The 15,792-nt window shown below is 32.8% G+C and overlaps 2 protein-coding genes across 2 annotated transcripts in view; one reads left to right on the top strand and one right to left on the bottom strand.

Annotated features, from left to right (window-relative positions):
- LOC110102552 (mitochondrial import inner membrane translocase subunit TIM22-4) overlaps nucleotides 1-12,868 on the top strand; it is a 28,442-nt gene extending 15,574 nt beyond the window's left edge. The window contains exons 2-4 of the mRNA XM_020830921.2: nucleotides 7,626-7,816; nucleotides 7,900-7,972; nucleotides 12,548-12,868. Of these exons, the coding sequence (XP_020686580.1) occupies nucleotides 7,626-7,816; nucleotides 7,900-7,972; nucleotides 12,548-12,633 (350 nt within the window). The 3' untranslated portion in view covers nucleotides 12,634-12,868. The remainder of the gene's footprint in view (nucleotides 1-7,625; nucleotides 7,817-7,899; nucleotides 7,973-12,547) is intronic.
- A 199-nt stretch (nucleotides 12,869-13,067) lies between these two features.
- LOC110102553 lies at nucleotides 13,068-14,003 on the bottom strand. Its single transcript, XM_020830922.2, has 2 exons — nucleotides 13,313-14,003; nucleotides 13,068-13,223 (listed from the first exon to the last, which is right to left on the bottom strand). Exons 1-2 carry the CDS (start codon nucleotides 13,587-13,589, stop codon nucleotides 13,168-13,170), a joined length of 333 nt encoding a protein of 110 aa, XP_020686581.1. The 5' UTR covers nucleotides 13,590-14,003; the 3' UTR covers nucleotides 13,068-13,167.
- Between the last annotated feature and the right edge of the window lie 1,789 nt (nucleotides 14,004-15,792).

Genomic DNA, 15,792 nt, shown 5'->3' with positions numbered 1-15,792 from the left:
AGAGAAATGGAACAGATTAATAGAAGTTAACACATTTAATTTAAACAATCTTGCCACCTTTTGAATGAAATTTGTGAGCTTTCTCTGAATTTTGACAAAAATATGAGTCAAGGTTTTTCTACATCACTTAATTTCCTAGAAGAACATCTAAATATTTGAAAGAAACTCTTTTAAGAGGGCAGCTTGAAGTATTATCAGTAGAATTCATTATCAATACAACCACCAAAGTAAATCAAAGAATATTTAGTGAAGTAATTCTGAGATTAGAAATATCTTGATAGTGGAGAAAGTATTTATTAGAGCCAAAACCAGAGCATGATCTAGGGGTGTAAAAATGTCAAATCGAGCTCAAATTACCTAACTCGACTGGGCTCGGCTCGTCTGCCAAATCGAGAGCTCTTGCTAGAGTCGAGCTTGAAGGGTGTGCTCGAGCTCGGCTCGTTCAATAAAAGCAAGCTCCAAGCCAGCTCTCGAACTCGTCGGAGAAGGCGTTCCTTTTCCTTTTTACCCCGTGGAGCGTGGACGGTATCATAGTTGAGGTGTCTGTTCTTTTTTTGGGGAAAGGAGGTGTCTGCTGCGTTTTTTCCATTGAAGAAAAGGCTTGAAGTCTTGAACCAATCAATGACAGCAATTTCCCAAAAAAAAAAATGGAAACAATTTTTCCTTTTCTTTGGAACATATCCCAATGTTTTTTTATATATATATTTAAAACTCTTACAGCTCTACTACTTATTGTTGCGGTTTTTGCTTTTTCTGTTTTGAGAAATTACACCAGCTGTTGTCATCCATCTTTTTTTTTTTTACATTTAAATTTAATAAAAATAGTACTTATTTATTTAAAATAATCTTAACCGTCAGTCGAGCTAGTTTACGAGCTCACGAGTCGAGCTAGTTTACGAGCTCACGAGTCGAGCTAGTTTACGAGCTCACGAGTCGAGCATTGTCAAGCTTGAAATCGAGCTCATTTAACAGACGAGCTCGAGCTCGTGGCTCAATAAGCTCGGCTCACGAGCTCATTATCGAGTTGAGTTCGAGCCGGTTCATGAGCCGGCTCAACTCACTTGCACCCCTTGCATGATCAGCCCAACAAAACAGGAGGGTATAATCAACAAATTGAATATCATTGATTGCATTGTTACTTTTAACACACTTGATGCCCTCATCGAGTCATCCTTGACTATAGCTTTGGGCATTTTATAAAGGACATCACCGATTATAGTAGGGGAGAGAGAGGTTCACCTTGACTTAGGCTTTTAAAATATTTATACTATTTGCTAAGTTCTCCATTACTAAGGATTTGAAAGATAACATGCACCAAGGCTTCTCTAATCTAATGGATGAATTTTAGACGGAATAATCTACCTTTAAGAGTACTCATAGTCAAATCCCATTTGCAATAGTCAAATGCCTTTTCAAGGCCCTCCTTAAGATTGATTTTTTTTTTCTTTTTCCTGATGATGGAATAAATGATGCCATGAGCTAGAACAATGTGATCAGGAGTACCTCTTCTTTCAATAAATGCTCCTTTAGAATGGTCAGTTAAATGTTGAAGCTGTGATTTACGACTACTGGCTAACACTATGGTGAATATTCTAAAGATTCAATTGAGGCTAATAGGTCTAAAGTGTTTTGGATTCTTATAAAAGTCTTTTTTAGATATAATACAAGATTGCAGAACTCAAGCTTGATAAATATTCCTTAGCAGAGAAGCTATCCTCAAACATATTCATCAAATTATTTTTAATAGTTGAAAGAGCTAGATAGAAATTTATCAAGAGTATGAGATTTATTAGCATCCAAAGAAAATGTGGTAGCTTTAAACTTATCTAAAATTAGAGAACTTAAAATTTTTAGGGTAAAAAGATCATCCAAAGAATAAAGCTTAAAAAAAATCAATTGAATACTTAGCTGGAGAGTTTTTGACAAATTGTCTTTTGAATTGTGTACAAGAGGCTTAAAGCAAGTCCTTTTGATTAGTAATTGAATCTCCATCAACTTGAATTTGATGGATTTTTTTTTCTTTATATAACATTGTCAACTTTGTGAAAAAAAGTTTTTTATCATCTTCAATAAACCGCACAACTATGGATCTTTGATGCTAATAAATCTCTTTCCTTTCTTCAACTTATTTAGAACTATTTTTTTACTATTTTATAATCTCAAGATCTTTATGAGATCTTAAACCCACTTCAACTTTAATTTTGATTTCATTAAATTTATTTATCTTTAAGTTTTTTCTCTTCATTTTGATGTGTGATGATGTTTTTATCGATCTTTAAGATGCTTTCTAGTGAGTATAAGTTTCATGACAAGACTCTTAACCAGCTTCATGTATAAAGATAAAGTAATTATTCGACCAACTAGTGATAATTTTGTTTGACGCCACTAGGCTAACTCAATAATTTTCAAATATAAGTAGATGCCATTTAAAAAGTGGAGTGAGGTTAGAAATAAAAATGACAGGGCAATGATCAAAGAGGGGCTTGTCAATTGATTTTCACCTCACAAAAGGGAGAGAAAACAAACAATCTAGTTTTGTAAAGTATTTTTTTCTATTAATAAAAAATATCTTTTAGACCTTTGCAGCTCAATTAGATAAAGGAAGTTGACCAAGTCAATAACTTTTCATGCAAAGCCAGAATAACATTAAAATCTCAGCACAATATCCACTTTAAAGATCATTTGGATCAAATATTGAAAAGCTTATTCGATAAACGGATCTTGCACCCTCTTTAGATTGTGCATACATGGTAGTGAGAATAAAAAAAAAATCATATTTATTGAGATAATGGATAGTAATAGATATCAATCATATAGTGAAGAACATCCAAAGAGCAAGATTCATCCATAAAAAAATATGACCAAGGTTTCCATTTGATTTAAGAGAAGCCCAATTTTTAATATAATTGCCTTCAATTGCTCTAAGAATGCTTGGTAGTAATGATCATGTTTGGTTTCTTGAATACAAACAATATCCAAAAGTTCCTTATATCCATCTTTACCCATACTTCTTTTTGACCATGGGCCTTAAGCCACAAACATTCAAAGTTTCAATATTCCTAAGTAAACAGAGTTTTGCTAAAAGATGATCTTTGAAAATCAAATTAAGCCTCTATATATGGAATAAAATCATCCAATTTCTGAACCCCATAAGAACTGGCCAAATACTAAAGGAAATCAACAGAAACATGTTCTGAAGGTGAAACATTAAATTTCGGCACAATACAATTCTTTTTCTAAGGTTACTACAGATAGTTTGGATGATAATTTTGTTATTGTCGAATATTTTGCAATTTTGATCTTGAAAACCTTAGAAATATTCGAAGAAGGAAAGAAAACTATATGCAAAGAAATCAACTTAGGACACAATACTTTGAATGTATTTCACGATTCCTATTTTTTGTCAGAAGATTTTGATATCAAAAGATTTTAACGTTGAAAAGTGTAGGAGTGAAAGAAATCATATTATTGGTAGACTTTCTGGAAGGTAAGGGCATGTTGTAATGAGGGTCCATAAGAATAAAATGAAGGGCCACAACAGAGAAAGTGTTTCCAGCTAAATGTGGGGTCACCACAGCAGAAAAAGATTTGTCAGGTAGAGTAATTCTAATAGGATTACCGGCTGGTGATGAAGAGCCAAATGCATGAACAGAGGCCATGTTTCCAGTGGGCTCAAGAACTCTGCACTGATTTTACTATAAGGGGAGCCAATTCAGAGACCTCAGAAGATATACTGCTTAGCATATTTGGCAGTCAGAGGATTTAAATCTAGAAGGAGCTTTGATCTATTAGGAACAACGTAAAATAGCCAATTCAAAATCCAAAATTGAATTTGAAACATATTGGACATTAAAGACAATCAAAATGATTAAATAATTGTCCATAATTTGAGAAAATCCATATGCTAAAAAAAAAAAAAGAAAAAGAAAAAAGAAAATCCATATGCTGAATTACTAAAGAAGACATCATTCTTAATCTAAGATTTCTGAGGTACTGCAATCATACAGGAAGAACTAGAGAAATGAAATGGAAGAGAGGAAAAAAAAATAGAAGAGTGATAATACTTGATTTCTATAATACCCGTGTCAATATTTTACCTTGTTATTATGTATTATCTGTTTGCCTGTGGACATTAGATTTCTTAAATCTTTATAGGAGAAATCAAGCCCTGCTGTCAGGTATTAACTGCCCATTTATAGACATTTGATTTTATAATACCCGTAGGAAAAATTAGATATTTGTTCTTAAATAATTGCATCTTCTCAATTATGAGAAAGGGAGAATTCTTGTATCACTTATTATATAGTAGATTTTTTAACTGGGTCAGATCTCTTGATTTTATACATTTTTCGGATTTTCTACTTAAAAAAATTTCTTATCTTATAACTTTTATCTGGGCGTGCTAAATTTTTGTACAACACAACATACACATTGTACTTACTCAAATTTTCTAGCATGTAACAATTATAAAGCCTTGAGCTTGATGTAACATTTTTTCACCAGAGATTTGAGAATTTTTGCGACAAAGAAATAATATATTTTGATAAATGTCATAGAAATAATCAATCTTCATTCCAGCGCCAATGAAGGGTTTTAAAAAGGTTACTCTCTTTTATTTTATTGTGCGAGAAAAAGAAATGCATAAGCTTCCAAAAAAATAAAGTTAACTTCATCTTTAGCTTGAAGAAAAGGGTTTGAGATCTCATTATTTCTAAGAGTAAAAGAACAAGATTTGGAAGTATGACCCAACTTATTGCATCTATGACAAATTGTGGAATTTCTATAATCTCTAGAAAGGGGACCCTTTCACAAACATTTGAAGCATCTGTGAAGAATGCTTAGCCCATGTAATTTTAGAGGAGTATTTGTCAGTTACAAATGATCTGCTTCATTTCCAGCCAAAGAAGGACGAAGGAATGCCGCAGACAGTCCTGTTCCTCCTGCACAATGCCTTTTTTCATGTTTTGCAGCCTTTCTTAGGATTGAAAGTTGAAGCTTAATGAGTATGAATATTTGGTATTAAAGCTCGTTCTTATTCCTTACCTATTAAGCTCATAAGTTTATGTTTCTTTATTTCTTAAAATTAGTGAATATAGGTCATTCCTAATTCAAGTTCAATGTAATTTCCTTTCTTTTCTTTATAAGTAAACCTGTCTTTAAATTTTGAGATATTTCTCATTAAAACTTAAGCAGGTATAAATTTCGCAGCTTATTTTTAAGGTTGCTTTGTTTATGTACATCTTTATTTAAATATAATTAACTCTTGGTGACTATAGATAGTTCTATCGAAGAGTTTTAGCTCAAGGATATGGTGACCTTCTCTAAAACTAAATATCCATTAGCTCCTTGCATAGAATTTAATTTGTAACTTACCTTTTGCATTTCTTATTTATAACTGGCATTGTATGTACTTATCTATTATTGGTCATGTGTTCTACGTTCAATTAGTAGAATATTTGGTGTAGATTTCTATCTTCAAAAAAGCTTTAAGTAACTTGTAAAGCTGAAGCTCTTTGGATGCAATGGAGGCAAATTCTGGCATTAGATGTGCTTTTATGACATTATCTTTATCATGGTTTTGAATTTTTTAAAATAAATGTTTGTAATTGATTTAGGGTCACTTCACATTTTCTTTGGGTTCTTTTGTTTGTTTTTTTTCATAAATTTTGTAATTTATTGCACATTTGGTGGTGGAATCCAAACATGCAAGAAAAGATTAAAAATAAGAAGTTTTGTTATAAAAATTGGTTTAATTTTAAAATTTTTGATAATTGGGAAATATATAAAGTGACTTGTAAGGATGCTAAGAAAGCAATATGCAATGCAAAGATATTGGCTTTTAGTGATTTATATAATAGATTAGATACTAAAGAGGAAGAAAGATATATGTATAAGTTAGCCAAACAAAGAGATAGGAGTAGTAAGGATTTAGTTCAAGTGAAGTGTATTAAGGATGAAGATCAAAAAAATCAATTTGGATTCATGTCGGGTAGGTCGATTATGGAAGCCATACATTTATTAAGAGGTTTGATGGAGAAATATAGAGAAAATAAGGATGATCTACATATGATATTTATTGATTTAGAAAAAGCATATGATAAAGTTCCAAGAGAAGTGCTATGGAGAGTTCTATATAAGAAAGGGGTTAATAATGCTTATATTCAAATCATTAAAGATATGTATGCAGGAGCTATTACTTGTGTTCAAACACAAGGTGGATTGACCAAGTATTTTCCTATTTCGGTTGGGTTACATCAAGGATCAGCCTTAAGCCCATATCTTTTTGCTTTAGTCATGGATGTTCTCACTAGACATTTGCAAGAGGATGTACCTTTGTGTATGCTTTTTGCTGATGATATTCTTCTTGTTGATAAGACTAGAGAGGGAGTTGAAGGTAAACTTGAATTATGGAGGTCAACCTTAGAGTCTAAAGGTTTTCTCTTGAGTAGATCTAAAACGGAATATATGGAGTGTAATTTTAGTAGTAATAGACCTAGTGAGGGGATTGTGACTTTGGGTGATCAAGTCATTAATAAGAGTACACGTTTTAGATATCTTGGATCTGTTGTTCAGAGTGATGGTGAAATAGATGGAGATATTATCAGCAGAATTCAAGTTGGATGGTTGAAGTGGAGGAATGCATCGGGCTTGTTATGTGATAGAAATGTATCCCTCAAACTTAAGGGAAAATTCTATAAGTTGGTAGTGAGGCCTGCAATGCTTTATGGTGCCGAATGTTGGCCATTAAAAGAGAAGCATAATACTAAGTTAAGTGTGGCAGAGATGAGGATGCTCAGGTGGATGAGTGGCTTTACCCTTAGAGATAGGATACGAAATGAGCATATACGTGAAAAGGTTGGAGTAGCTCCAGTAGAAGATAAGATTAGAGAGAGTCGCCTTAGATGGTTTGGTCACACAAAACGGCGGCCTTCCGATGACCCGGTTAGGAGAGTAGAGGTATTAGATTTGACTTATGTTAAGAAAGGTAGGGGTAGACCTAAAAAGACTTGGTTAGAAAATATTAGGAATGAGTCGAATGACCTTTCTTTATTAGATTTAAATGAGAATTTGACTTTTAATAGGACACAATGGAGAAAAAGGATTCATGTAGCCGACCCCACATAGTGGGATAAAGGCTTGATGTTGATGTTGTTGTTGTTGTGTTGTTGCTTCAGCTTGAAGATTGCAATAGAATACATCAATTTGCTTGTTTTAGATTTCGTTTGGGACGGCTTTTTATTGCTTCTTAAAACTACTTTCTAATTTAAAAATTAAATTTTTTATACTAGAAAGCTGCTTTAAGAAGCAGTAAGAAAGCCGTCCCAAACGAAGCCTTAGTATTGAAGCTTTGGTACATTTTTTTTTACTTATTTTATTTGCCATGGGACCACCCCGAATAAATCTCTGGTTTATGTATATGTATAAAACTTGTGAAAATTTCAGATAATTTGATTAATTTAGTTAGGTGATCCTTTTTTTTCACATACAAATACATTTGAATTTTTGAACTCTACAATCTCTTTTACTGTTTAAAAATTTTTTGTTAAGCATTAAAAATGTTGGAATTTTATATAAACTAGACTTGAGAATTTGATGATGTTGCATTTCATTTGCATGATTTTTAGGTAGTGGGCTTGGTCTATTCATGGGACTGTTTCTCGGTGCTTTGGACAATCCAATAATGCAAGAAGAAATGACCGGAAGGCAGCAATTTATATACACTGCAAAGCAGATGGGCAGGAGAAGCATTAATTCTGCCAAGGCATTTGCTGTCATGGGCTTGGTGTTTTCAGCGGCTGAATGTATTGTTGAGAAGGTAATTAAAGATAATTTGAAATTTGGAAATAACTTATCCTTTTTTAAATGTAGTTAATATTGATTGATTTTCTTTATCTCAAGGCACGGGCAAAACACGATACCACAAATATAGTCGTTGCTGGTTGTGTTACAGGAGGGACTATATCAGCTAGAGGTAAGTAACTCTCTTTTTTATCCAAAGCCATTTGATGTTAGCATCATGATTCAAATAATATGAGTTCTAAGTACGATAATATTTATTTTACTGAAATCCTTGTTTGACTCTATGGGCGATTTATTAAATATGGAGATATAGGAGTATGACATCTATTAGGCTATTAAGTAGTTCAACTATCTTAAGTAGCTGTCTTCTTTTGTATGGTTACTAATCTAAAATATTTTAAAAATTTTTGAGAATTTCCAAATACTTGTTAAACATATCAATTACCAATCCTATGACCAAGAGGTTATGGTGACTGCTTTAAATATGCATAATCATTAGCAAGATGAGGTTGTAACTTACAGGGATGATGAAATAAATGTACCAATCACCAATAAGGGTATTATAATGATGCAATATCAAGTATTTCATATCCTTTAAACAAAGCACAAAGTTGTGAATGCATCTTAGCACTAAGTAGATAGTTCAAATATTTAAGTAGCTTGAATCATAAACCATAATAATTTATTTCTCGGAGCATACAAAAAATCAAAGGCAAATTGTCAGTTACCCTTGGATTCTGTTAGACCGGTCCCGCATGAACCAGATCACGTGAAACAGAGGCCGACGTTTTCCGCCTATCTGTGCTGCCGACCGAACCACCGAATCCCATGGAGTGGTTTAGGAAAGATTTTTGAGGGATTTGAGAGAGAAATTTGAATGTAGGGAATGTTTAGAGATTTCCTTTTGGATTGTATGCATTAAATAATTTATTTTCCTAGGGTTAGGGCATTTTGAATTTGGGTGAAATTTGAAATCTCGTAGATTTAGGTTTTCTTTTGGGCTCTAGAGGCGTCTAGAGATTTGGGAGAGATCGATTTTCCTCCCGAATAGAGGATCAATTGTATCTTGTTATTTTCCGTTTCCCTTTCATCAAATAATACAAATTATCTATTGTTTTCGTGGTTTTGTGCTGATTTTTGTGGAGAACTCTCGCTGTTTTCCGAAGATTGATAGGAAATACTTGAGATCTACAAGTGTTTCCTATCAGATCCCTATCCAAGTAAAGACAATCACGGCAAGAACACATAACAGACCCTATGATCCATATAAGCCATACAGCCTAACAAAAAGTCCCTAGTCACTGAATCAAATAATTTAGTTGGAATTTCCATATAATAATGCATCAAACATATAAATGTAAAAAAATCAATGCGCTGTTATTTTATGTCCAACATAATATATTGAATAATCCAATATTTATCCAATTGAGATATAGTTTAATAACAACTCAAAAACATAAGCTGTGAAGGTTCAAATAAAGTTAAGTATGCTTGATGAATGATAAATTAAAAGTAAACAAACATATGAAATAACACAAAGGAAATGAGGTACCACTAGATGTCTACTGATCATATGAACAAGCTTTGTCATAGCACAGGGAACAAATAACCTTGCCAAGAAGGATGAGCTTTTTTCTAGGTTTGTGAAAGAATTGAGTCAAGCGAAGTAATACATCATTTAAGTTTGTTCATTTATTTTTCTATTGAGTTTAAGCCGAGCTTGGACCATGTTCCAAGTTTTAAATTCTAGTTCAAGTTTGTCTATTAATTTTCTTATCAAATTCAAGCTGAAATTGGGTTTTTGTCGAGCCAAACTAATTATATGTTTGATATTAGTAATTTAAACATATAGTATCATTACTAGACATAATTGGGGTTATAAATTTTAATATAAAATTGGCATTCATTTGGTATTATTTAAGTTATTTGATGAAGTTTAAATAATAAGAAAATATTTAAATCTATCTATTTAGCTATTTTTTTGATATGTACATTATACATATTCATCTAATAATATGCATAATTTTTAAAATGTATAAGCTATAGAATTATGATACAATAACATAGAATAAGCCATCAAATAAAAAATTAAGATATCATTAAATAAGCATTTTATCATATTTTTATAAGCTAATTATAAACAATAAATGAGCATATTCACGAATATAAATGAATAAATGAGTTAATGTTCAAACTTATTTTTTAATATGATGAGGTTTTAAAATTTTGTTTATACAAGTTTAATTATGTAAATAAACAAAATTAAATGAGTATCATATGAACGAGTATCGAGTTGTTCATCGAGTGCACTTTTTCGCTTACAACCCTACTCTTTTCGTTATAATTTAGAGTCAAATCTCAACAATGGGATGGAACTTATTTAAATAAAGTATGGTCCTCAAGCTCCCATTAATCTTCTCTGTCAGTGGGAACATTCTTATTTATATTAGTTTTGGTAAGTTATTAAACCTCAATAACATGAGTTAACTTGATTTAATATAAATATTTGTCCAGTTATTCAAGCTCTGATTTTATCATTTCCACTTCAAGCTACTAAGCCTTCTAATATAGAACCCATTCTGGTGTAACTAGAGCATTTTAATACTCAGTAACTTAATTCCCTAAGAAATTATTTTGAAACACCTAAGACTACTGACATCTATAACAGCCTCTCCTATTAAGTTATTGCCCGTTCCTTAAGATGAGTTTCCTTTGTGAGCTAAAAGAGTAATACACTCTTCGTATTGTTCAATTTAAGGGGCATTTCCACGAAGAGCAATTAGTCTTCTCCATCTATCAAATGCTCTAATGTTTTCTCATCTACAAGACCCTTTCCCCTTATATCGATACCTTGAATAATTAGTTTTTTAATTCTTTAATTAACTGGTCGCTTGAAAGTCAAGTCATAAAATCTGTGTAAATGGACTTTGCATATACGTGGATCTTACACTCATTTATTTAAACAATGGACAATTCTCTAAGAAGTCAAATTAATGAATCCGAGGAAGCTCAGTTCTGGTTTTACATCTCCATCAAATAAACCTTAATAACTTTATTTTGAATAACGTCCATCAAATGAATACATGCAAATAGAAGATTTAAGGTCTAACAACGTATATTACATACACCTAATAAGGATTTGGCTTATGAGTTACGGGAGGAATTTGGTTTGTATCTATTAACCATGAAAAATTATTCTGTGCGGACATTGAATGCCGTCCAGAGCCCAATGAAAATGCGCCATGCCACCCCCTATTCGGTACCGTGGCTCGGTACTGCTCAGTAGTGGATGACGTGGCTGCACCTGATTCGCCTCTGGACGATAAGCTGTGTCCGGTGTCCGCATAGAATAATCTCTCATTAACCACACTTGAATGGCTCGTGTCAAAGACGATGATCAACACTATAATCTTGTCACTCCAAAAAAATCTAAAATATCATAATTTTACATAATTTTATGTCCACCAGATCAAGAATCTATAACCGAAAGAATATGTATCCATCATTCTGTTTAAGGACTTAAAAGAAAAGTGCTTATTACCTTCCTAAAGGCGAGGTATTACAACATATACCAGCAGTAAAAGTAAGAACCATAGAACAGTAGAGATACTAACTCTTGAATTATCAGAAAACTCATGCATGGAGTAAATTGTGAGGTAGTTTCATCATCTGGAGCTTCAATATGTTCCTGATTGGATCAATAATTAAGCAGACCATTATCTTTGAAATGGAAAAATTCACTCAAAAGGGTCTTTCCCGTGTTCACCATCTTTCTTAACCTAGTTGTGATCAAATATCAAATTAAGGTTATTATTTCCTTGCTCTGCTACTGAAAATTATGGAAGTTTACAAGGTTACCTATTGTAGAGTTTAGGTGAGTGATCTTCTTTTAACACCTTACAAAAATGGCCTCTATCAATTAGATGCTTATTCTACATACAAATGCTCATCTATTTGTAATGATATGCAAACCACAGTGTAAGAGTGTCAACATTTGAGTTTCTTTATTTTGCAACAAATTTGATCCTTTATTAAGATTTTTTTCTTTAATGCTCGTGTCTATTTGTAATGATATGCAAACCACAATGTCCGAGTTTTTTTCCCTTATAATGCTTATCATAGACTTTAGAATGGTAACTGTTGTTATAATTTTGATTTCATTTGGAATAATTTTCTAATTGCTTTTTAAAATATCTTTTTAGTTAAAATTTTTCGAGTTAAAAAAAATAAAAATAAAAATCTGCTTTATAAAGCAATAAAAAAACTGTCCCAAATGAAGCCTTTATCCGAAAAGTCCTTGTAGAATCTGGCCTAGGAGTATTAGAATTTGAGAGCATTTTAAAATATCTTGCGGTGGCGAGCAATTTTAAATCTCACCTTCTATACCAATGTCATCTGCTCTTTATCATACAAACTTAGTTTTTATGGTGCTCTTATTATCCTGAGTAGAATTCCTCAAACTATGATTCTTTTAGTTGCAATTTCTTCATCATCGAGTTAAAAAAGTCAATAGCAGAACTCCAAAAAGGAAAACATGTTGCTGCAACCCATGCAATGAACATAGATTTTTGCTACTTTGATTGAAATAAAAACCTTTACAAAGTGATTACTTCAATGAAGCCTCTGCTAATGTTTTCCTTAGGCTGTTTAAAATACATTATGTTCAGTTCTATAAAATTTGTGATCGACTTAATCTATATGCATTGCCATTCTCTTGTGCGTTTATTCTGTGTTTTCTTTCTTCTAGGCGGTCCCAAAGCAGCATGTGCTGGATGTGCAGGATTTGCTGCGTTCTCTGTCCTGATTGAGAAGTTCTTTGATCGGCATGATTGAAACATAGTTAGTTAAACTTCTAATATAGGGCCTTTTTTTCTACTTGATAACTTTATTATTCCTTGCAAGAATTCCAATTCTTTTAATTTATTTTGTTCAAGTCTCTCAAATCAAAGCAATTTTGAATTTAGGCGTTTCTATCGCCTTCAATTTTTGTAATTTTCATAAGCCTTGTGATGATCTGTTGTGAATCCAAAATCAATGACATGAGAAATTTCATGTCTTATTTATGCACAAGCTATTAAACTAAAGGCTAAAGCTTTTGTATTGATCGAGATCTCAGGTTGTATTTACAATTTAATTACCCGACTTTACCTCTCTCTAGCACTTGAAACATATAATTTCTTATAGAATATGAATCACAGTGAATCTTCAATAGATTGACGGCAGAAGAGAGCAAAATTTTCATATGTAACGAGTAGATGGGTTAAATAAAACGACGATTACAATGAACATTTACACAGGAAAGCTTCATCATCATTGTTTCCAGATGAACCCACAAAATCCAGGTAAATTATTGATTTTGCTCCTGAACTAATCATGGATAATTGAGATGAGAATGGTCGCCTCTTCAGGATCTGGACCACTATCTGTAACAACAACACAATCAAATGCTTATTACAAAATCAAATTCAAGCAAAATGCAACCCAGTTTAAACCCAGAGAAACAAAAATGCACCTGGTAGAGAAATTATTCCTTCATGCTCTTCGGCTTTCTTCGCTTCAGGTTTGTCCACATCATTATCTCCATGAGTTGATTCTCCTGCAGCAGAAGTGTCTGAAATGCCGGGAATGGCCACCGGCAAATGCGAAATGATCTGCTCTATTATCCCACCACTACTACTACTACTAGACTTCGAGGTACCCTTCTCGTCAGCTTCTTCCACAGTTTTTTCTTCTTCTACCTTCTTATAATCTGATAAAGTGTTCAAGAGCTCATCAACACAATCCTCCATTGCTCATAAAACTTAGTTCTTCTGAAGTTGTGAGGGAGTTTATATTAGGAACAGAGAAGTGGGCTTGTGATGAATCCATGAATGGGCATTGGACGCGTAGCTGCTTCGGGGAGTGTAGCTCGCCAAGCTGTGCATGTGGAGGGCTTCTGAATCTCCACGTGCTCTCGCTGACTCGGTGATTTGTAGTTTTTCTCTATCTCCGCAGGCCGCGATGGAATGAACGTTAGTGATGAATGCTGATTCGATGATTTTTTTTTTGAAAATATAAGATTTTATTTTTCAACTTAATGAGCCAAAGATATCATCATCGTCGTCACACGAATAATATTATTATAATTTTATACTTAGGTAAAATTAGTGAAGGTATCTCGGGGTGAATGGACAAGCTGTTTCTCATGGCTGCAAACAGGTTTTGTTTTTTTATATGTTGCATTATTTAAAAATATTTGATTCGCCTTAAAAAGTATTTCAGCAGGGCAATGGAGTTGGACGGCTGAGATTTGATTCCGTAATTATTTTATTTAATGCTGATTTTGACGAATTGATATTAATTTAAGATATTTTGCACAATTGGTATTGTGGTTTTGTTTGAGATAATTTTCGTATTGCTTTATAAAATAGTTTTTTAGTACAAATGTTTTTTGAAAATTAAAATTTTATACACCAAAGCTACTTTAGAAAGTAATAAGAAAGTTGTTCCAAATAAAAAAAAAATTATTTGGTGCGGATTCCAGACGTAGCTCTATATCCGGACTTCAATAAAATATTGCCACTTGTGGCACAACGAGCTCACTGTTTTTATTTAGCATGTTTTTTCCAACTTATCGTGCGTCCCAATGACCTGAACCGAATTAGACGTAAAAAGCTACTTTTTACTGAGAAGAAAATCGAGGCGATGCAGTGGAAAATTCAAAATTGATCAAGGCGTTTCAATTTCTCTTATTGCATGCGCTCCTCATCTTTGTCTGAAGCTCCTTTCATTTTCTCCAAATTTTTGTTGCAGAAACAAAAGCCATGGTTAAGGCCAGTTTTTTATTATCACGATAAGTTCTTTTTCATGATATATGTTGGTTCTATTAGTTCAACAAATTTCATGTTAGGGTTTAGGTTTAGGGGTTTTCTATCTATACCGGTGTACCAGTGTGCATTGGTGTGTACCGATGGGTACCAGTGTGTTTTGATGTCCATTATTTACTCTTTGAATGAAGAATTTAACATTTCATTTAATTGATGATTTCTTTCATTTTTTCGCTCAAGTGTACCTTCTTGTGTGTTTATGTGTCTCATTGTGTACCCTATGTGTGACAACCGGTTCTTCCGGCCGGTTCAACCGAACCGGCCGGCTCACCCTTTTAATACCGCGGAACAGAACTGTTCGCGCGAACAAAGAAGGGCGGACGGTCGGGACTTCACGCGAGAGCAAGGTAGGATTCATTTTCTTTCAATTTTAGCAAATGATTACCTTCTAGGATAAGAAATAACGATTCATTTTCATTCTTATCGTTATCAGAGTGTTATTTTGGGAGAAATTGAAGAACAAGAGAAACAGACGAGAAGGATTAAGAGAAGAAGATTTGTTGAATTTCTTTCGGATTTTTCCTATAAATTTCTTCTTCTACTTCATTTAAAGTGAACAATTTATTTCTTGAAGGTTAGGGAAGAGATTGTAGCGAAGAAAAAGGAAATTGGGAGAGAAAGGAAATTTCGAGAAGAAGGATTTTGAGAGTTTTGAGAAGTCTCCATTCAAAAGTGTAAGTGAATTCCTTTCAATTTTAATTTTAATGATATTTAGAATTTAAATCAAAATATTATATTGATAGAAGTTATTGTTTGAAATTAGGGTTTTTGAAAGTGAAAGATCAAGTCATAAGTGTTGATCCCGCGAGGATTTAGCAAGAAGAGAAATTGATTCAAGAATAGATCAAGCATCGACGACCTGAAAAGTTCAAAGTGGGTAATTATGATTATGAAATTCAAAATTTAGCATTTTCTTTCAGTACGATAAAAATAGTATGCATTACAATATTACTTTCAAGGTTGTATCTTAAAGATTACGACATATGAAGAGTTGAAGGATTAAATACCTAATGATTGTAAGTATTATTCTAATAAGAAACAAATGAATTGAATAATGAAAAGAAAATACCGTATGTATTAAAGAAATATTGAAAAGAAACGACATATGAAATATAATGAAAAGGTT

Source organism: Dendrobium catenatum, unplaced genomic scaffold (assembly GCF_001605985.2).
Source record: "Dendrobium catenatum unplaced genomic scaffold, ASM160598v2 fragScaff_scaffold_716, whole genome shotgun sequence".
In the NCBI taxonomy this organism is placed as follows: domain Eukaryota; kingdom Viridiplantae; phylum Streptophyta; class Magnoliopsida; order Asparagales; family Orchidaceae; genus Dendrobium; species Dendrobium catenatum.
This window is presented reverse-complemented; position numbering and strand designations above follow the sequence as displayed.

What these genes read in the sequence shown, in the direction of transcription:
- LOC110102553 (XM_020830922.2), bottom strand. Translation starts at nt 13,589, where the DNA reads ATGGAGGATTGTGTTGATGAGCTCTTGAACACTTTATCAGATTATAAG. An exon ending in AGGAATAATTTCTCTACCAG is followed by an intron (nt 13,224 to 13,312) that starts GTGCATTTTTGT and finishes TTGTTGTTACAG; the next exon opens with ATAGTGGTCCAGATCCTGAA.